The sequence below is a fragment of the Netta rufina genome, assembly GCF_964035555.1.
Source record: "Netta rufina genome assembly, chromosome: 1".
NCBI lineage: Eukaryota > Metazoa > Chordata > Aves > Anseriformes > Anatidae > Netta > Netta rufina.
Window position 1 is genome coordinate 28,843,794 of NC_140123.1, and position 21,841 is coordinate 28,865,634.

Here is a 21,841-nt window from a genome sequence, read left to right on the forward strand (position 1 = left end):
TATGAGGACGCCCTGCTCTCCGCGCCTGCGGCTGGATCTTTCCTAAAGCACGAGCCATCCGCAGCTGCACGAAGCATTCGCCGCTTGCTGCGAGTGTTTGGAGCGAGGTGTGGAGCAGCCACGGGCTCCCCGGGCAACAACGCTGTAAATACGGCGTACCAGCGGTTTGTTTGCAGGGCTCGGTTGCTTGGAGACTCCAATTCTTGGAATTTTGCATTTTATTTTTGAAACGAGCCGCCTGCAAGGACTACTGGAAGGACTACAACAGACTGGATGGACTTCAGGCAATGTATTTCCGGATCGTGTGCTCTCAACGAAGGGCACTTCGGGGAACTCAAGCTTCCAGCTCACTTGAAATCAGCGTTACCCCACGGCCAAGCCGACGCACTCAGAAAGTTATTTCAATTCAATCAATTCCTGAAACAAGGTGCACGAAAACCCGGTACCAGCAGCAGAGCCTACACCCCTTCCAGGGCTGAAGCCCTTCCAAGCATGACTCCCACACCCCCAGGGTGTTACGCACACTTTCCTGGCTCTTGGAATACCAAGCTGGATCAACAGAGAGGAGAAATCTGCTGCCACTTTTGCGGGGCTACACCACAAGGCTGTAGGCCTGCCCCTCCCCACACCGAGCTGTTTGCTTGAAAGATGCTTTTTAAGGAGTTGTGGCTTCAAAGCAACGTGGCCCTACCAAGACAGCTCGCCCCCCCCGACAATTTCACGCTGGAAAAGCAAACTGCGAGCACGCAGCTTGCTCTCCTCTCAGCAGCCTCGGCTGGATTCTCTGTACCCCTAGGATTTATTCAAGCTGCTTGCCCTGGAGATAGGTTTTTGGACAGAACATGTAAACGACAGCCATTACCTACAGCAATCTGAGTATTCAGGATAATTCAGCTTTTGGCTAGACACAAAAATAGAGACCTGTGTGTATATATATCCATACACACATATATCCAGCCCTGTTTCAGTGAGTACCAGCAAACACACTCAGGTAGGAAGTGTTTCCAGGGGGGCAGCTACGCCCCGTCCAGCGCTCTGCTTCCCCATCAGAACTGCTCTGCCTGTGTCCGAACCCCGTCAGGAAGAAATAAATTAAAATTATCTGTGCCCTTCAGGAAGGAACACTTTTTAATCAAAGGGTACACAAGCTCTGATTCTACAAATACGTTACCATCCCCCTAAGTTCAGCCCTATGTTTCGGTAAGGAAAATGATTTAAAACGAGGAACATTCCCCTCATCACCACTACAAGAAGAATCCTGATTTTTTTTTCCAAAGCTCCCCTTCACCTTCCAGGTCAGCAGCGCTCAAACTACACGACCATCACGGAAACATTTTGACCCATCACTCAACATTTTGAATCAGAACATTTTGAGTGTTTTCACTGGAAGCCTTTTAAAAAAGCACAATTCGTTTTACAAAGCTTTACGTTTCCTTCACCCGATCTCTTTTACTTCCCACATTTCGGTAGGGGCTTCACAACAGTTTATATTTGCAGACGAACTGCGCCACGTTATCCAGTACGACCAACGTGTAGTTTTTACACTTTTCCCTCAGAAGCGAAGCTCCATCTGTCATCTGCTCCCAGTAAAAGACGGCGTGATCTGCTATCTCCACCGTATCTGCCAAATAAGATAAGCTAATTGTAAAGAGCTGAGACTTCCAGCCCTGGAGATTGTCAACGACAGACTCCACGAAGGACATTCGGGTGACAGCAAGAAGCAGCAAGCAAATAAGAGTGGTTACTATCAACCGGCGCGAGAAGACCGAGGGGATCTTCAGTTTCAGGGTGCTGTTTTCCTGAGGCAAGGCCAATTTGTCCACGTCAACCAGTTTGATCCCGTTCCACTGGCTGGTGTCGAAGCTCTTCATCGTAGGGCTGACGTCCACGTTGGAACAAGGTAGCGGGGTTTCTTTGAGCACCTTGATTTTTTCCCTGAACTCCTGCATCTGCTGCAGGAAAATGATGGGCTCGGACACGTCCTTGAAGGCCTCGGCGATGTTGAAAGCCATCCGCTGCTCCTGCAGGATGGCGTTCAGCTTGTTGATCTCCGGGTCGTAGGCCTGCATCACGGCGAGCTTCATGGTCTCGAAGTCGGAGAGGATCTCGTTGCGCTTCTGCTCCAGCGTGTGCTGCAGCTTCTCGAAGAACTCCTTCACCTTGTCGGAATCCTTGGTCAGCATCTGCAGGGCTTTGCGCTTACTGGTTTCCAACGTATCCAGGCGGGAGAGCGCGTCCCCGCAGCGCCACGTCTCGAAGCCCTGGAAGAGGGTTTCGAAAGCCCGCTTCTCCTGGGAGTAGGCCTCCTCAATGGAGCAGAAGACGTGCTTCGTGTGGTCGCCGCGGGTGGCGCAGACCCCGCAGATCAGCTGCATGTCCGTCCGGCAGAAGATGTTGAGGGGCTGCCCGCTGTGCACTTTGCAGACGGGCATTTTGGGAGCCACCTTGATTTTGTTGTACTTCTCCACGATGCCTTTCAGGGAATAGTTGACCTGTAAGCTGGTGACTCCCGTCACGGGTGTTTCCTTCCGGCACGTGGGGCACTTGAAAGGGGCCGGCCTCCACAGCACGTTCCGCACGTTGCCCTCCAGGATGCCTTCCAGACACTTCCTGCAGAAGTTGTGCGAGCAGGGCAGGACGCGAGGGTCATCAAACAGGCTGCAGCAAATGGGACAGGTGAGGTCTTCCTCCAGGAGCTCCATCGTATCCTAGGAAAGAAAATAAAGATGGTAACAACTTAGGGAACGCATTTCGGAAGTTCTTCAACTACAGAGCTTTTTTATTCTACATGCAAAGACAAAGGTGAGTCTCTAATCACGTAAAAACTTCCATTTTCTCCCACAATAATTTATAAGTAGCCAAGTGAACGTTATCACTCAGCTATTCAGCACAAACTTAGCGTACTTCAAAGAACAGCTGCCCATGATCCTTGATAATTCATAGCAAAACAGAGCTCTCAACTATTTTATTCATCCCCGATCTCTATTTCCAGTTCCATTCTCACAGCATTAATGCCTCAGCAACTCCTTTTCGTGGGCAGGACCTACTGGAAAAGGATTTACCACACATTCCTTCGCAATGGGAAGTCTCAATGAAAGGACACATCCCACTGCTCTCCCCATGCCTCTAACCAAAGCCAAGCTCTCAGGTGCACGCACCTTGTAATTACAGCGTGCTCTAGAAAACACACAACTAATAAAAGACCAAACAGGGTGACAGCTTGTATTTGCCAAAACTCTCAAATGCTTAGTTTGGAGCTGTAATTAAAAAGATGCTTCCCTTGTGTAGTCATCCCATACTGTGTTTTAAAATATATGATAAAATTCCTTTTATAAATTAAAAGATTTATCGCAAAAAAAGAGCATCCAAGTAGTCCCGTAACAAGCAAAGCATACAAATGAGCTGTTTTAAGTAGTTTTGGTGTTATTACTAAGATTCCTGTCCCCTCTAGGAAATATAAAGCAGCAGAGAAAGAGAGCCAAGAGAAGAGCTGCGAAGAAATATCCATGCTGCACGGGACAAGAAGAGCAATAGCGCAGCACCGATCCCAAAAAAGCACTGATAGCTACAGGGAAGAAAGGCAAGGTCAACGCTGAGTCTCCTCCACGAGAGGCCAGATACAGCCACGGTGAGAACTCACATTCCCGAGAGGTGTAACCAAACCTTCCGTGCTCCTCCAGCACCGAGGAGGAGAGGGATTCCCTGCGTTTGGTAAGCAAAGTTTGAAAAGGTTGCCAGGTTTTCTACTCACCCTGAGCACTGAGGTCATCGGGCAGAAGAAGGCACCCGTTAAAGCCAGGGAAAAAGCCCTGGAGAAAAAAGGTCGAATCACTCCATGTGCCACCAAGGGTTTCCTTTAAGGCCACAGATCCCACGCAGAAACTTCATTTTCTGTAAAAAGAAAGTAATTTTGAAACACCTCTTAATGCTGGCACACACAAGGTTTCTCTCTTGCCTCCTCTTCCTAATGGTAAAAACAATGGGATGAAGGGAAGAGGGTGATTTTGCCCCTAAACTCCTGAGTCCCTCTGTATGAACAATTCTGTTTTCCAGCTTGGACTCGTAGCTTTCAGCCATGGTAGCAGCACAAAGATCAGTTTTGCCCACGCATTCAAAGGACAATAACTGCCAAATGGAAATGCCAGTTCTCCATCTTTTAGTAACTGGAAATCCACAGCGCAGAAAACATTTGCCCCGGTCCATCTCCTTTACCAGGGAGGATTTTGCTTCTTAGTTAGGAACTGGAAGCGAAGCTTGGTATGCCTGACAGCAAGCACTGAAAACCACTGCAGAACACGCTTACTACAATGTGTCCCATCAAAAATGCAGGACAAACATTGAAGACTTGCAAGCTCCTAAAAATACAAAAGCGTATACAAAAGGGTTTCACGATCCAAATAAAACTGTCTTGGTGCATTCCAGGCCTGCTTATCCAATTAAATAATTACACTTCATAAATGCAAGTGAACTGCAAAATCATTGTACGATAGCATTAAAAGCTTAGGATTTAAATTTAAAAAAGAAATTGGCAAGGCTATGAGCTTACTTTAAAAAAAAAATAATCTTACAGCAACAGTAAGGAGAGCAAACCAAAAATACTGAAAACCTGAAGGACTGGTTTGGAGAGCCCAACTTCCTTCTGCTCTAGGAGGCCAATTGCAGAGAATAAGCTGCCTGCGGACTGAAGCACACCTTTGTACCCACGCATCCCTTTGTACCAGCAACCTGGTATTTGCACGAGTTAACTACAGCTTAAAACGCAGCAACACCACCACTTCTCTGTGGGGAAGCTCCGTGTAACTTCTGACACAGGTGCACAAGGAACTGGAGCCCGCCACCTGTAGCGCACACACCAACAGGCACAATGGTTTCTCCCTTCACCTGAGCTCTGGAAGCTCTCTGGGTACAAACCCAGCAGATGTCACCCACCTGAAAGAAAGAGCGATTGGCACGGCCCTACCGTTCAGAAGAATGAATGGTAAAACAAATCTAACCGTAAATATGAAAATAAGCAGCGTAGCTCGTTACTGCACTCCAAACGCAAATTCATCTAGCACGTGTCTCAGCACAGTTGAGTTCATGAGCTAGCAGGCAGAAAGCAAAACCGAAATTTCTCCAAACTTTACAGAAAACAGAAACAGAAAGCGAGCTTCCCTCAGTTACAAGTTTCCTTCAATGACATGAAAGTAGTCTAAATAAAACGTTACCAAGTTGGGCTGTATTTCCACAAGCATTTGAAGCAGTGAGGATGGGTCCTGCCCCCTTTCCTTCACAAGGACCCCACCACACCTTGTCAGGACCTCCTGTGAGCTACTTCACCAGCTTTCTGTCAGGTCAGCACGTTCAACAACCCCAAACAAGGCTCCCACAAGACAAGGACGGGAGGAAGGGAGGTGGGCACTCCTCTTTGGGGCAGCAACAACCTCAATCCCACTCACCCCACAGAGGGAAACCACAGCCTGACCACGCACCTAGGGCTAAAGCAGCCGACCTACGGATCTCCCCCGGCGTCCAGGCGAGCAAGAAGGAGCCGAAGCGAGCGGCCACGCTTCCAATATTGATTATTTCACAGCCAAAGCGTTTCTTTTTCCTTCTTCTTCCTCGTAGGAGTGCCAGGCAGATCCAAAGCCGTTCAGCTCTCGGAAAGGCCTGTAAAAATAAATAGATAAATAGATAGATTGATAAATAAATAAATAATAGGAAATTTTAGTCAGGGTGAGCGCTGTTTCCTCAGGAGGCTCCCGTCCCCAAGCCGAGCGAGGAGAGCCGAGGCACCCCGCAGCCCCACAGGCAGGGCGACACAAATGGCCGTCCCCCACGTCTCCTCACACACACACACACACACACACACCCCCCAGCCTCTCCTCACCCTCGGGGCCCTCCCGAAATGGCAGCGGCGCCACAGAAAATGGTCGCGGGGCCGCCTCTCCCAGCCGCCGGCCCCGGGGGTGGAGGGAAGGAAAAGGCGGGCAGCGGGCGGCCGCCATCGCCTCACGGGCGGGCACCGCGGCGCCCAGCCCCGCTCCCGCTCCCGCCTCAGCTCACCTCACCTCAGCGGCCCCCCGGCCGCCATGCCCCGGCCCCGCCGCCGCACGCCCCTCCTCTCGCCCCGCAGCGCCGAGGGGCGGGCAGGGAGCGGGGTGTGCTCGGCGAGGCTGGGTTATGAGGAGAAAAAGGGGTCGGGGGGTGCGGGGGAGGCCGCCCCGATGTGAGGGGTGGTCGGGGGGGGTGAAGGGGGTGAGGGGGGTGCGTGGCCGGGGGTGCTGCCTGAGGGGGTGCTGCTGAAGCGGCTGCTGAGCCGCGCTGGGTGTGCTCCAGAGCTCACATCTTTCCTCATGCACTGGTGTCCAGTTCTTTGTGATTTTTGAAAGCAAGTATTTTCAGGTAGTTTCTGAAAACTGGTAATAAAAGCCATCCCCAAATTGCTTTCAAGTGATATCCAATGCTTGTGCATTTACATTTCTAACTTCCCCATGTCTGTGCTTTCCCAACTGCCATCCTTATCCTAAAAAATTCCTACTCATCTTCTCTTGAATATTTTGATTAAAGATATTAACAAGATGTCATTCTTGGCGTTTAGATTCCCTACTCATTACAAACTCATTGTACAACTTTTTTTCCTCATGTATTTTCAGAGTATGTTTTATTCTCTGTTCATTCTTTTTCCTCATTTTCCTGTCCTTCTCTGTCTCCTTATAAACAAAGAGGGAGTTGTATGGACATAAAAGCGCAGACTGGCTTGCCTAGAGTATCTCTTCTTCATCTGGACCATCCAAAAATTTTATTTTCTTTCCTTTCCTGGGCTTCTGTCAGAGCTGAAAGGTTAAACCCCAGGACAAACACAGCAGCCACCGTATCATTTCCTAAGCAGTCACGGGATTTCTGTGTTCAAGTGTACCACGGCTGTCCTCAGCATGATCAAACATACTCGGGGTACTTTTCTACTGAGTAATCCGAGTGATTATTTCTATTACACATGCAAAATATGTAATACAGCTTAGGAAACTGCACACAACCAGTCGTTTTGCACAAATGTAGTCCATCTTCCTCTACTCTGTAATCCCTTGATTGTTAACGCAGGTTTTTCAAAGGCAGGTTGCTTATGAGCTTGCATTCTCACAGCTGAGAGCACGGAGTGTTTTCCTGAAGCAGCAGCAGGGGCCATTTGCTGAAGTTTCAGAGGAAAATCCTGGCTGATGGAAAAGAGCATTGTGCAGCGGTATTATCTATTTGTGGGAAGGCAAAGGGCAGCAGCACCTACTGGCATCTTCCAGCTCCAGAGAGGACCTAGACCACGGTTCTTGCATTAAGCATTGCTTGGGGAGATTTCTGAGACTGAAGCTGTGTGGTGGGCTTCAGCCAGCAGCCTGACAGCTCCCTGCTGCTACTTGCCTTGCTCGTACCAGCTCCACCACGCTTCACAGACACTCTCCCGAGGTGATCCAGCCCGCTATGCCAGCAGCACGCTATTCCCTTCTCTGTGCCTGGGTTCATTTCCTGCTGATGCAATGAGCTGAACCAGCTCAGTACACGGTTAGGCAATCACCAGGCCTAACGGAAGAGGAGGGAGGAAAACAGGAATAAGGATTTTTCCTCTCTGTGGATGCGAGCCATTAAACTGACTCAAGCTGTAACAGGTACTTTCGCCCTGAGAGGTGGATTGACAGAGTTAAGCCAACTGTGCTGCTGACAAAAGAGAGCTCTATCCTTTTCCTTTCCCTTAGTTTTGCTTTCCTGATGCCTTCTCTCTGCTGGCTCTGACATCCATGTGGCCACATGTCAGGTTAGACTCACTTGCCAATGGAGCCGAAAGCTAATCCAGTTTAAAAAAAAAAAAGGTTTTCAGCAGGATCAATCTCTTCACCCAGCTGATCCCACAGCCAAACAGGCATTAATGCCAGCATAAGGGATCTAGCAACAGGGCCTGTTCCAGTGGCAGCCTGCACACGTGTCAACGTAAAACAGAAGTGCCTCCCCCCCGGCCATAATTTCCCAAATGCTTCCAGCCAGCTCTTGCTGGCACCGCTGCCAAAAGTAACAGAGTCTTGCCCTTTGGCCACACCAGCTGCTTACTGCAGGCCCCAGCCACCCTCTGTGCCGTGCTGGAGAAGGTATCTATCACAAAACTGATGGATAAAAGTAGCAGGAGCTAAAAGTAGCAGTTGTGTGTTGTTGTTGTTGTCATTTTTTCTCCTTTTCCTCAGGTTTGGCTTCTCCATCAGTAAAGCTTTTCCAAAACCATGCTACCAAAGACTTGTCTGATTGCACTTGTCTCTGAGGGTGAAACACCAAAGAAAAGAGAAGAGTTGAGAGCCTTTCTCAGACTTATCCTGGGCTCCAGGTCTACATTTACTGAAGGAGGTTCAGGCTTCACATCCCGTTGCAGAGGTGTCGGAGCACTCCCAGAGTCGGGTCCGACTTCAGGATGATGACTTCTCGAAGCACGCTGCTTTATTCACGTGAGCGTATCCTCAGATGGAGAGAGGCAACCTGAGATGTGCTGTGTGGTTGCTGTCAAGACCTAAAAATGGAAATAAACCTGCCAGAGATGCGATGCCAGTACAGCTCAGTAAGAAGACACTGTGAGACAACACAAATCAACTATTCACAGCAGCCCTGTGTGTCAAACACCTTAGCCGTGCATAAACGTCGCACAGCTACATGTATATTGCATCTGGCCACACTTCTTTTTTCAACAGATACATCTGGGCTGTATTAAACACTCCAAAAGAGGGATCAGAGAAAGCACTTGCTTGTTATTGTTCCATAAAAACTGCTTTTCATAGGCATTGTAGAAATACTGGGCATTAAAAGTTCATGAAGGATCATCAGCAACCGAAACGATTGCCTGCAGTTTTGAGGTCTGAATGTCAGAGACTGCCTCGGTGTCTGCAGGGTCCCTGACGAATATTTTAGCAGCACCGAAAAGCTCCGTAGTTTTCCGCGCAGAACTTTGACCCGCACGGTTAACTAATATTCAGCTCGTCGCCAGATTTTCCCGTTAGGAGGAAAACTAACGTGGTGGTGAATTCAGTTATCTCCGCAGTGTGATCCCATTTATTTATGGAGAATGTGCAGCCACGTCCCATTTCCTTGCACGCAGAGGAAGCAAATGGGAGGGAATACGGCGCGGCGCTCCAAGTTTGCTGCTCTCGCCAGGATGCTTGCCCAGAAGAAGCTGTCCCCTGGCTTTTTCTCAGGGCCATGCACCACTGCTTCTCCCACTGTCTGCTGGCTCTCGCCTGGTGTTTCCGCTCCCTGACATGCACGCAGGCAAACACAGCTGCAACCAATCTGGGCTCTTGCTGCCGCGCTCGCAAGCGGTCCCCGGAGAGCTCTGACTTTCCCCAAATTAGTGCTTGCTCACACGAATTAGCTCATCCCAGTGCCTGGCTGTGCAGCCCTGTGCCCTGGGCAGCGGTTTCTAGGCTCTCGCTATCTTACACCCTAAAAGAGCTTAATTGCTCCTTCCTGGCCAGCGCGCCTGTCGGCTTTAATGAGGTTTGTGATTGCCTATAGATCAAAGCCCTGCCCTGATGGGTTCTGCTTCTCCGGCATAGAAAGGAAAGGGGAAGTGACCTCCAAAGCAAATAGAACAACTGGGAACAAAATTAATTTTCGTACACAATTTCTGCTGTGACTTGGCGAGTGTCGGCTTGACTGCATGAAGTAGGAGACTTCCTACAGAAAGTACACCCTCCCCAGAAGACGTTGTAAGGAAGATTTGAGGAGTAAGAGCACAACCTGTTTTTCATCGGAGACCTTGCCTGTATCATCTTCCAAACCACAGGCCTGACCCTGTGAGTGGAAGGACTGCTTTCAGTAAACAAACCTTGATTTTCCAGTCCTGCGCTATCATTTACCTCTGTGCAAGCCTCACGAAGATGTTACTACATCTATTCCAGCATATTTAATAACTTTTTTTTTCTTTTTTAATTGGTTTTCACAGGTGGAAACGCCTCCGTAAAGCTTGTGGCAGTGGAGGAGCAAGGCCCAGTGCTCTATGAAGAGGAATTATCGTGCTGAGACTGATTAGTGATGTTGTATTACATGCTGGAACAATGGGTGATACATAATTCCCCTCTCTCCTGCGAATTTGGTGATATCAGGGAACCTTACCCAGATGTATTTGCAGCCTGTGGAGCTATTTTGCAGGGCTAATGAGGGACAGTTGTGTTTTGTGAATGAAGCTCGGAGCAAGGGAACAAAGCAAGTCAATGACCACCCTTCTCTTCCAGCACAATCTCCAGCACTCCCACGTCTGTGAAATAGATGAGACCTGGTCTTCTTTTCCGTTCTTCTTCCCGTTCTTCTAACATGGTTCCCAGACAAAATGTCTCTGCTGCTACTGTTCAAGGAAAAAAAAAAAAAAAGAAAAAAAAAAAAAGAAAAAAAAAAAAGCTAAAACCCTGTGAGCAACAAGCATGTTTAGGCATGCTGAGCATAATTTTGCTTCCAGTGTGGGAGGGCCCTAAATACTTGGCCTCCCCAGCGAAAGAAATGCACATTCAAGAAATTCAGCAGACGCCGCATTAACCCTTCATTGCCAACCACAGTTATACATGTGAATGCTGGAGCCCAGATCTCCATTTCCTCGGGGCAGCTGCTTGGGCATTGAACAAATTTTGTGAAATCTCACTGTTCAAGTATGCTCTAAACAGGCTGTCAAGAAAAAATGACAGATATGGTACTATCTTGCTGGCGTTTCTCACCTCCTCCTCCACAAAAGGCATACAAAAAGCTGTATTTATTACCGGCTGACATTCCCTTTTTCCACCTGACCAGCCTCGTTGGTTTTCCCAGGTGGGGCTTTGTGGCTTTACCACACATCCCATGGGGACACCGAGCTGTCACCAGCACCGGGCTTGGCGCTGGCTTTGGGGGACACCCAGCACCACAGCCACTGGGAGCTGGAGACTGGTGACACTGGGATCTCCAGTAAGAAAGCAGTGGAGTGGGGAAGTGCCAGCAACTGCCCCCAAAAGCCTTGTTCCCCTTTAGTCCAACAGCTTTGGCAACACTGGCAACATGTGCTTGTTTCCCCAGTGGCCTTTTGGGGAAAGAAAGGAGAGTATTACGGCACAGAGAAGAAATAGGATGGGAAGCCATCTGGAGGTTGCATCTCCTCCTAAGTCTTTTTTTTTTTTTTTTTTAATAATATATTAACATTTGTCATTTAGCATTTACTGTAACAAACCCGCAGTGTGCGACAGACAATAAAAATCCCGCAGTGACTTAAATGGGACTAATTATGTGAACAACGAGCTACCGACGGGAACGACGGTGCCCTACACACAAAATGAATAAACATCAGTTTCCACCTAATATTTACTTCTTAGAAGTCCAAGAATAATCCCATTTGGCATATTTTAAGGAAGTCAGCTCTTGACCCCAAATGTTTATGGGCTGTAACAGTAAGTCCAATAAAAGAAAGGAAGCGTATTTTAGAGCCGCTCTTAAAATCAGCTTGGTTTTAGGCATAGTGTGGAGGAAGGCAGCGTTTCACCTCATGTTTCAAGCGAAGGGGTAGGTGTGACTGATGCAGCCCATCCATACCAGTAAGATATTTCTTGCTGTGAAGCTGTTCTTTAATAAAGGATGTGAAAACCCCTAAAGTCCCCAAGACGGGCAATGTTGTACCACACGGGTTACGTTAGGTGCGTATGGGGGAAAAACTTAAGGGAGCTTTCTAGGTGAAATGTAGCGAAATGAGGTGGCAGACAAGCATCACGAGGAACAATTTTATCCCAAATGGGAGGTAAATATGGCTTTAAACGCATGTATTTTGGTGTTGGCAGGGCATTGTGGACCAGCAGCACTACATTTACTGGAGTTTCTCTGACAGAAAACCCGAGCGGCAAGCGGGGTGAAGGCAGCAAAGCGGGCTCCGGGGGGGCTCCCCCCTTCGGATAACCACCCCTCAGTGCCGGGGAGCCCCAGGGGAGGCTCAGCCGAGCCCAACCTGCCCGGTTGTTCCCCCCGAGGGCTGTGTTTTGTCCCCTCCGAGGGCCGCCCTCCCTGCGCTCCCCTCAGCGCCCCGCCATGTCGCGCCCTCCCGCCGCCTCCTCCCGCCCGCCAGAGGGCGCCGGGCCCCGCCGCCATCTCGCGGCTCTGGCGGCGGCTGCGCGCTTGGCCCGGCCCGACCCGGCCCGGCCCGGCTCGGCTCGGCTCGGCTCATCCCATCCCGGCTCGGCTCAGCCCGGCCAAGCCATGGCCGCCTCCGTCTTCTGCTGCCTCCGCTGGTGCCGGGATGGCGGCGCCGGGCACATCCCGCTGAAGGAGATGCCGGCGGTGCAGCTCGACACGCAGCGCATGGGTGAGCGCGGCGGGGCGCGGCTGCCCCTCAGCCTCGGGGAGGTGTCGCCGCGGGGGTTGTTTTGGGGGAAAAAGGTGTCTTTTTGGGGGAAAAAGGTGTCTTTTTGGGGTCGCCGTGCGTGAAGAGGGGAGGGGGAAGCCTCAAGGGGCGCTCGCCTTGCTTGTGGTGGGAGGGCGCGGGGAGGGGTCGGCGGCAGGTGCCTGGGGGTGCAGCCCACTCTGAGGGCTTCACATCGGGAGAGTTGGCGGAGGAAGCCGAAAAAAATAAAAATAAACATAAAAATAAATTAAAATAAAAATAAAAAGAGGTTTGGGTTAGGTTCAGGTGAGGCGAGCGGTACGCGGCCGCCTTCCTCAGCACCTGGGAAGGAGCAGGACCACCGCAGCCCTGCCCAAACTCTTCTTGAGGTGATTTTAACACCAAGCCGTGCCCAGCCCCTCATCCACAGCCCAGCGAGGAGGAAAAAGCAGCTTTTGAGCATGATTCCTGGCCTGTTTGGGACCTGGGGAGTCAACTGTACTCATGGCCGTGCCAACGGTATCTATAGGTGAAGTCTTCTGCTGGAAGAAGAAACATTTTGTATTTTTTTCCCCCCCTCTCCATACTGGCAGGCATCTTTCTAACAAAAGGGCTTCACCTGAGAATAACTGAACGCCTCAGGAGTCCATCAAACGTGTCTACCTGCTGTGCCTTCCCTTCTCCCTGCAGAACGTTTTTCTCCAGTACAGGGTACGGGGCTTAGGTCCTCCTCACGGCGAACCCCTCTGACTACGTTGTAAGTTATGCCTCTGATGTGGCTGAGCAAAGGCTGTGATCAGCGTGGTGCCTCAAAGCCCAGGAGGTGAAATTAGAGCAGCGTATAGGTTTTAAATAAATAAACCCGACTTGAAAGATGAACCAGCCCATAAACAGCCTCCCGTTTCTTACTTCAAAGCGCGGCCCGTCGTCGTAATTCTCTTGGACTAATGAAGCTCTTACTTGGGGCTGAAAGAACAAAATTTTTTCTCCATGTCTAGGGCTTTTAAGGGCCGCTTCCAGACTTCTGAAAATGTTTTGAAGTTCTGTGTTTTGTTTTCTTCTTGCAGGAACAGATGTTGTCATTGTTAAAAACGGCAGGAGAATATGTGGCACAGGAGGCTGCCTAGCCAACGCACCTTTGCATCAGAACAAGAGCTATTTTGAGTTTAAAATCCAGTCCACAGGTTAGTCAGCAAAAATGTACAACTTTAAACGTGGAGGGTATGTCGGATTGCCTGCTGTTGGTCGTATCTCAAATGCCGAGCACGTGCATCTTTCACATTGCATCCTTGAACTTTGTGAATATTGGAGACTCTTACAAGTTGTCGTTCTGTAAAAGGAAATCTTTTTCTTATTATTCTTATCCTTAATTGTGGCTCTGCAATACTGAAAAGAATGGTGAATGCAAATCCTAAAACACCATATTATTTTGTATGCTGCTATATGCATGCTTTTCACTGAACACTTTAGAAATGTATTTTGGTAAGTACATATTCGTGACCACATCGAACGCTAGCTATGAAGTGTTAGCTTTTTAATAGTGCAGTTTATCCATCATTATTTCTGGCTATTTGTCTACCTTGATTTGCTGTTAAGGCATACTGTGCTTGAGCACTAGTAACATGCCTCGTGCTATGCTTTGCACTTCAAATCAAGTGTGTAGCACTTTTTTCAACACTGCTTTATCAAGAGGAGCCTTTCAGCACCCTGTTTTGTACAGATTTGCAGTGCAAGGTAGCAGAAAATGAATAAATTTGGGAACATTTTACTTTTACTAATCCAGTCATCTTCACTCGTACAGAGGGCACTCCAGGCTTATTTGTATTACAATAATAGAAATCAGCCTGTGTTTTTAAAAACATCAGACATTAAAGGTGAGGCTGTTCTTTCTCAAAGCATAGGGAGAGGAAAGAAGAAGGGAGGTGTTCGTCCAGAGACGGGCTTCACAATACTGGAGCTTGAACCCAGTGCTTTTTGGGTAAGGATTGTTTGCACTCAGTTGGCTTGGAGTGCTGGCAATGTGATCATGAATCCATCTAAAACACCTCACACTCAAGCCATTTGTTCTTAAACCAGCTTGGTTTTAAACTACATATAAACCTCAGCTCAGTCTTAATCTGTCGATTTTAGCATCCTTTCTGTTGAGGGGGAGAATCAACTCAGCTGCAGCTGTTGTTCATGTACTGTCATCATTCACACAAGTACTGTATCTGCGTTGTTACACTTCAGAAACACAGGAAATAAACTCTTCTGTGAGCCCGGCCTCATCTCGTCCTGTGCCCCAGGGCAGGAGAGTTACAGATTGCTTAGCTTAAAACTTCACAGAAGTGTCCCTGCGCAGTCTACCAGGGGTCACTTAACCTGACTATGGGAAAGTTTTACAAAGCCCAGTCTGAATTCTGTTTTCACTCTGGATTTGTAAATATTAGAATGAATTGTTCTGCAATTGTGTCTTTTGAAATTAATTTTCTTATATTTTTGCTTTGTTTTAGTCTTCTGAAGATTAAAGAGCCCCAGTTTTTTCATTGTCTACTTATATACGATATTTTTACACGTTTTTGATTGGTTTTCTTGTTTCTTCTAAACTGTGCCTAATTGACCTGACTTGTGAGGGATGATGCTTTAAATGGATGCTCTGCTCCAGCTGCAGCAGCAGTCGATGTCCTTTGTGGACTTCATATACAATGTGTTTAATTTATACACGACATCCAGAAGCTTTTCACAACAGTACAACGCACTCAAATACGGCGTGTGCTGTGTGATAACCCTCAAATTATATTCTTTGAACTGGTTGCCAGGGCACTATTGTATTTTTGCTACTTATTCCTCCTTACCTGCTGTTCTTTGTAATTCAGAAAGAAATAAATGCTTTCTCAGTATTTCAGACCTCCTAACCAATTTATCGGGATTCTTTAAAAATTGGCCTCTGAAGAGCTTGCACTCCTGTCAGGTTGATACTGGCAGCACGTTTAACAAGCAAATTGTCGTGTTACTCAAGCCATTAATGTGCGTACAGAATAGCATCTGACCTCGGGCATTCCCTGCAAAATCTGAAACCCCACTCACATCATCTTTTTGATCTGACAGAGTGCTACTGATGAGTAGCCTCCGAGTACAGTTTCCTAACCAGTTGTGCACTTGCCTTGCTGTAACTTCACCTCGACCACATTTTACTCATTTGAGTATTTGAATGTTGTATGAGGTCCCAAAACATTACCAAATCAGTATCTGACATATTTACCATTTCTCCTTTTTCCCTAGGGCTGCTCTAACCAGCTGAAAAATAAAATTGCGTTGTTTCAACTTGATTCATTGTTCACAAATCCGTGCTAGTTGGATTTATTTTTTACATCTTCCTGGGTTCTCAGAGTTGTTTTCTAGTATTTTTTAGGAGTAAAAGTTAAGCCAAGTGGTTAGAATTCTCTGGATCTGTATTTTCAGGATAGGATATCTTGATATCATCAGGATATCTTCAATCTTTTGTGACTGCTGGTATTTCCAATAGATACTGACTGGTAGTAAATACCTCCATGGCACTAGTTATAACACATTATATTCTTTATAGTGTCCTGCTTCAGTCAGATATCAAAATGACGTATATAAATATATATATATATTTTTTTTCTTATTGTGTTAATCTCATGTTTTAGGGATTTGGGGTATTGGAGTTGCAACCCAGAAAGCAAACTTGAATCAAATTCCCCTGGGTCGAGACGTGCACAGTCTGGTGATGAGGAATGATGGAGCTCTCTATTACAACAACGAGGAGAAAAACAGACTACCAGCAAACAACTTGCCACAGGAGGGCGACGTGGTGGTGAGTTTCCTAAAGCTGCTGTATCTTTTCCAGCTGGTCCCGGATTTCTCTTTACTTACAGCTGCTGTGTGGTCAGACCGACCGTTTCAGTCAGATTATTGTCGTCTCCCAGTTTGGAAAGTGCTGATGTAAACTCCTGTTGTGTTTGAATGGGTCAGCAGACTTTGTTCTGAGCATCTGTGTGATGCTGAGTGGGGGACAGACTTCACCAGGGTTTGTGAAGTGGCCTCTCCTGCTGTGTCACAGCCCAGTTGCTGTGTCCAGCTGGCTGATGACTCCTGTCAGAAGGGTCCTGCGCTGTTTGAGATGGGACTTTCCTGAACAAATTACGCTCTGGAATGTGTTACGTGGCCTGCCTCCGTGCCCAGCTGAACTCTAGATCCCTCAGCTGACCGGTTAATAATTAGAAGGGAGCAGAGAGAGGGCCTGGCTGACCAATGGATTGTATTTTTAGCCAAAATTTCATAGGGAATGAAAGAAATATTAAGTGCGGATTAAATGAGGAGAGGGTAATGCTCAGTGGGAAGATGATTGAAGAATGAGAGCAAAGTGAGAATCCTAAGATGTTTGTACTTCACTGTTCCCAAAATATCTTTATGGCTTGACATTCAGAGGATTCCAGCTTATTACCGTTGTTTTCTCAATGTCCTGTTAAAGACTTATTTTCAAAAACACGTGGGAGCCATGAAATGTAGACCATTTATCCCTGCTGCTTTTTCTTGCTGGGTAACCTTGCTTCTGTATAGCAATGGTTAGAAATTTCAACCCTAGAAGCCCTAAACAGCTGAAGCTGACTCCTCCACCCTTCGCCTCAGACGCTCCGTTATTCTTTTAATCCCCTTCTGAAGTTGTTTTCCTGGAGGGTTGCAGGCTGTTTCAGGGTTTGGTCAGACAATGTAGTCTCCAACAACTTCAATCAGTCACAAAAATGTAGCCGATGTGCTACTTTGGTGACCCCCCAGTTTTCATAGATGTCAATTCATTGTGTTCTGTCATGAAAAGAGATTTCCGAGGCAGCAAATGACAACACCAAGTGCCACGCTCAGCAACACCAAAACAGCCAGGAAAAAAAAAATCCCTTGTCTAACAAATAAGTCATTTATTACCTTGTGAATGTTTGCTTCCTACTCTCTGGTCAGCACGTTTGTCATGATGTGTGTGGAGCGGTGGTCAAATAACTGAGCTCATAGTGTCGTTAGTTAGGGAAGTTATTTCCATGGGAAGGTACAGAAAAGAAGACTGCAAAGTGCTTAATATCCATTGGAAATTTTGTGATTCTGAGCCGTGGTGAGGAATAGTCTGGAAATGTCTTTTGTAAACTGGCCTTAGTAAGATGTGTACAGTACTGATTGCATCTAAATTGAACGAGCATTGAGGAATCCCAAGTATTTGAAAATACAAATGTTCCTGATCATTTATTAACTTCTAGGCCTGTGCAGAACTATTTCAAGTGAAGTTTTCTGGAGTGCTGTGGTTTGCATAATGGTGTTAAAATCTGCCTGTGGCTGAAAAATCTAATTAAAGTAGCAATCTTGTGTGTATCAACTTGTTGATGATGGCTTGTTTGTTTGTTTGTTTTTATTTTTCTGTGCTTTGTAGGGCATTACATATGACCATGTAGAATTAAACGTATATTTAAATGGGAAGAACATGCATTGTCCAGCTTCAGGAATCCGAGGGACTGTCTATCCAGTGGTCTATGGTAAGCAGGAGATTTTCAAACTGTGTTGTAGTACATAAAGTATTTTTGCCCCAAGTCTGTCTTGTGAATTCTCCTCCTCGCTTGGATGGAGCACACGTCTTTCCAGTCACACCTCAATCATTTGTTCTGGCAACTACAATGAAGAATTGCTTGGAAACACAAAGCTAGGAGAATACAAAGGTGTATTTTCACTTCATTTTTTAGTGCTGTTTAATAGCTAGAAAAAAAGAGTACTGCTGACAAAGTATCCACATCCAACAGGCTGGGAAGTTCCTGCAGTTAGTCTAAAAGTATGGACACATGGGCTAATCTAGTTTATCTCTGCAGCTTGGCATTTATGCCCATTAATTTCACACTTCATAAATGTATTCAGTGTTAAATATGAATAGATACTGAATTGCCACTTGTATTCTCTTATGGAAGCAATAACTCTCCTGTAGTGCTGGTGCAGCTGCTTACTGTCTGGTGGGTCAGCTCCTTGCTGCAGCACCAAGGTGCTGAAATGCTGCAACTTGTGGGTGAGCTGTGGTGACTGCTCTTGCCAGCGCCTATCGATACAGCAGAGTGATTTTGAAGCAGAAACCAATGCCATGTCTGATTAATCCCCTCATAGGCAGTTTAAGAACGAATTTATGAATTACGGGAGCTGGAATTTGGCCAAGGCGTGTGTTAACAATTTACCCTTCCAGAACTTGGCGTTGTTTTTGTAGTTCCCAAGCAGTCAGAAGGCTGTTTAACATCTCATCCGAAAGGCAGCACATAATCTGAGCTGCACTCTGAGTTGTTTTACAATTTACAGCAGACGATCACTGCTTATTGGATCCCCAGCACTGCACCTCCAGCCTTCTCCGCTTTATCTTTGTTCCCACGTGAGAGTCTTGTCTAAGCAGTGTCTTCCCCCAAGCTCATTTATCTCATTTTCTTGAGATACCATTAGCTATATGATGTGGATAATTATTTCATTTCACAGTTGGTTCCTAATGAACTGTTGGCGTGTTCCCATTTATATCTTGACACATTCATAATACTGCATTTTATGAGCAGGACGCAAATACTCTTAGATATGCTGTAGAGCCTTTGAAGTCAATAAATTTAGACTTACACCTTTCCGAGGTATTAGGAGAGGAAATATTGTCATCTTGTGGTGTGTCTGTAAGCCACATGATGGCGCTGCTGAAGTGCTGTGGCCGCCAGGAGCTGCCCTGCAGCACGGCCGATCTCGTGTGAAAAGCTTGGCGAGCAGTGGGAGAGGAGTTACGGTGTGATAGCTGATCCTTGTGTCTTCCCTTTATTTTGGAAATGGTGGTAGAGAAAGCAGGTTGCTTTCACAAAGCATTCGGTAGCTTGTTAGCCTATTATAAATCATCTTTTTTTCTGAGTTCTGTGCCAGGGGAATGCAGCAGCCTTTCATTGCCAGTTGCTTATTCTCCTCTTCTGCAAGTGGGCATAATTTCACAATAACTATCACGTTTCTTACATGTTGCTGTAACAACTGAAGCCTCCAAATTGATTTTGCGTGGCACTTAACATTGGTGTACATTTTAAATACCAAAGTCCTTATTTTAATGTGCACTTCTAGTCACAGGAAAGGATCTGAGCACAGCGAAGAGAGCTTCTTAAGCATTTCCCTTTCCAGAATTCAGAGCAGAACTATGGATATCATTTTGAAAGAAACCTGATAGAGTACGTGAACACCGTGTCAAGTGTGCAAAACAGGAAAGTGAACTTGAAGGTTGCTCCCCACAGCTGCTGTACTTGAGGCACCTTTGCACAAGGGTGATATAAATGCTGCAGGACTGTATGAATGTGCTAATAAGAGGTTTTTCCTACCTTGGTTCTGAGCTATCTAAATTTCAAACCAAACTAAGGGGATGAATCTCCCCTATTTTGATCTAATATTGTTCATATACCTGGTTTATTTGGAGAAAATTATATTGAAAGAGAGCTTTGCTGTCCAGCTGGGCATTTCTATTTGTTTGTGCAGTACATGAAAGTTTTTCTATGTCAGTCCTCAGGAGTTTCTTTTTTCTGTACTGAAGGTTACCAACACATGTGCCACAGTTTACGCAGGGGTCCAAAACTGGGAATGGTTTTGTAAAAAGCATTAACTTCCAACTTAAAGAAACAGTCAAGGAAGCTCTCTTCGTATTACATCCTAGAACAGATGGTCTGACACCAACCACTGCAGACTTCTGAAATCTTGGTAACCTCCAGAGAAATGATTGCAGACAGCTGAAACCCTGTAAAACTCCGGCAAAATAGGAAGCGGACAGAAAAAATATGCAGCTGTAGAGGTGACAGCCTTGCAGTGTGCATCTAGTAGTGTCCTTAGTCTACAGATTTACAGAAAAACAGAGTAGAAAATTTGAATGGAATTGTCTGAAGCCCTGCTAACGTGAAATCAGAGGTAGTTTACTCTGGGTAAATCAAGGACTGGTGCTGGCTAAAGTAAATATCAGCAGAGAGAGGTGACTGGCTCTCCTTGGGGATGCGTACAGGGCTGTAGCAAATTTGTTGGAGAGATTTCATTTAATTCTCCTGTGCATAAGTAACGAATGATCTGGGAAGGTGGTGTAATAGAGGGTGAAACTCTGAATGTTCCTTCTCTAATTCCTTCTGTTTGATTCTTTCCCACAGTTGATGACAGTGCCATTCTGGATTGTCAGTTCAGTGAATTTTACCACACGCCTCCCCCAGGGTTTGAGAAGATCCTCTTCGAGCAGCAGATCTTCTGAGTGTCTTCGTACTGGAAATTTGCACCCTGCACTGTTACGAAAAAGCTTTGTCATCTTAAATAAAGCTTCACATTACCTTTAGGAAACATATCCGTATTTTTAGTAAGTACTTGTGACTGTTGTCTGCGGAATTAATGTGTTAACTGCAACACCAGATAATTGTGTTGCAAGTACTAGATTTCTGGCAGTGTTTTGTGGTTGAAAATCAATGTTTTGGGCCAGTTTTTTTCTGATCTGTACTCGATGCCTAAGGAAACCAAGGGTTATCATTGACATCAGTGTTCAAGTCAGTATTTTGGATGAACTGGAGCTCTGTAAAGCCGGTAATATGATAACTATGGAGAGTGATAGTTCTCATGATCTTTTTTTTTCCCAGCTTTTTCCAGACAGAAGCTTTATACCTTGTTAAAAGGAAGTACTGTATGAGTGCCGATACGATGGCGTAACTAGCAGCTAGGCTTCGTGTGCCTCTGCAAGGTGTAGCTTAATCCATTCCCTCCGTCTTCAAACAGCAAATGTGTATTGCTCCTAGCTTTTCCTTCCCTTTGACTGTGATGGATGATGGGTTGCTGTGTAGTGATACTTCCAACACTATCTTGTTGAACCTTAACAAAGCAAAGCTGAACGCCACCTGTGTGGTTTTTTTTTGAGGACCACGGCTCTGTGTCGCTCTGGTAGCAGAATAAATACAGATTGCTCAGCTTGGGTATGCAGAGAGACAGGTGAAGGGTGTGAGTTGTTACGGTGAAGCCTTACATCTACACTGTAAATCAGATTATTCTTTTACGGAATAACTTATTTAATTTCTCTGTGAATCATTGATAAATGATTAATGGCTAAGACATTGTTCTAAAATGTGATGCCCGTAAGTATAAATTGAGATGCTTTTTTTTTTTTTTTCTCCTCTGTTGTCATGTATTTAATATACTTCCTGGAAGAACTTTTATTGTAAAGAAAATCTTCGTATTGGATGTTTGGTTTTTGTTTTTGACTTTGCCTGGGTTGATGCAGTTGCATAAAGGAATAATTTATTTAAATATTTTTTAGAAATGACCTGATTCTGAAATTTTCAAATACAGCTTTCTCAAAGCCTTTCAACATATGGTTTTCTGCATCTTTCTTTGCATTCTGAGTGGGCCACGTTCTCCTTCCGTTTCGCCTTGCTGTCACGTAAAAGCAGTGAACTTTTCAGCCTGAAAAGACGGGGTATAAACCAGGGAGACTTGGAGTGGTGCAGTTTTGGTTCCCCTTGA

At 46.3% G+C, this 21,841-nt stretch overlaps 2 protein-coding genes across 4 annotated transcripts; one reads left to right on the plus strand and one right to left on the minus strand.

Moving 5' to 3' along the window:
• Positions 1-1,456: 1,456 nt before the first annotated feature.
• On the minus strand, positions 1,457-6,162 carry TRIM13 (tripartite motif containing 13). Of its 3 annotated transcripts, none has more exons than XM_084306069.1 (4): positions 6,046-6,162; positions 5,472-5,649; positions 3,752-3,891; positions 1,457-2,708 (listed from the first exon to the last, which is right to left on the minus strand). In XM_084306069.1, the coding sequence occupies exons 3-4, from the start codon at positions 3,767-3,769 to the stop codon at positions 1,476-1,478; spliced, it is 1,251 nt and encodes a 416-aa protein (XP_084162195.1). In that variant the 5' UTR covers positions 3,770-3,891; positions 5,472-5,649; positions 6,046-6,162; the 3' UTR covers positions 1,457-1,475. The 3 variants fall into 3 exon arrangements, with proteins under 3 accessions (XP_084162195.1, XP_084162197.1, XP_084162196.1); XM_084306071.1 differs by having other exon boundaries at positions 6,051-6,092; XM_084306070.1 differs by lacking the exon at positions 6,046-6,162 and adding an exon at positions 5,870-6,035.
• A 5,946-nt stretch (positions 6,163-12,108) lies between these two features.
• SPRYD7 (SPRY domain containing 7) lies at positions 12,109-21,686 on the plus strand. The gene is made up of 5 exons (XM_084291683.1): positions 12,109-12,316; positions 13,402-13,518; positions 15,985-16,151; positions 17,751-17,853; positions 20,491-21,686. Exons 1-5 carry the CDS (start codon positions 12,211-12,213, stop codon positions 20,586-20,588), a joined length of 591 nt encoding a protein of 196 aa, XP_084147809.1. The 5' UTR covers positions 12,109-12,210; the 3' UTR covers positions 20,589-21,686.
• Positions 21,687-21,841: the final 155 nt, after the last annotated feature.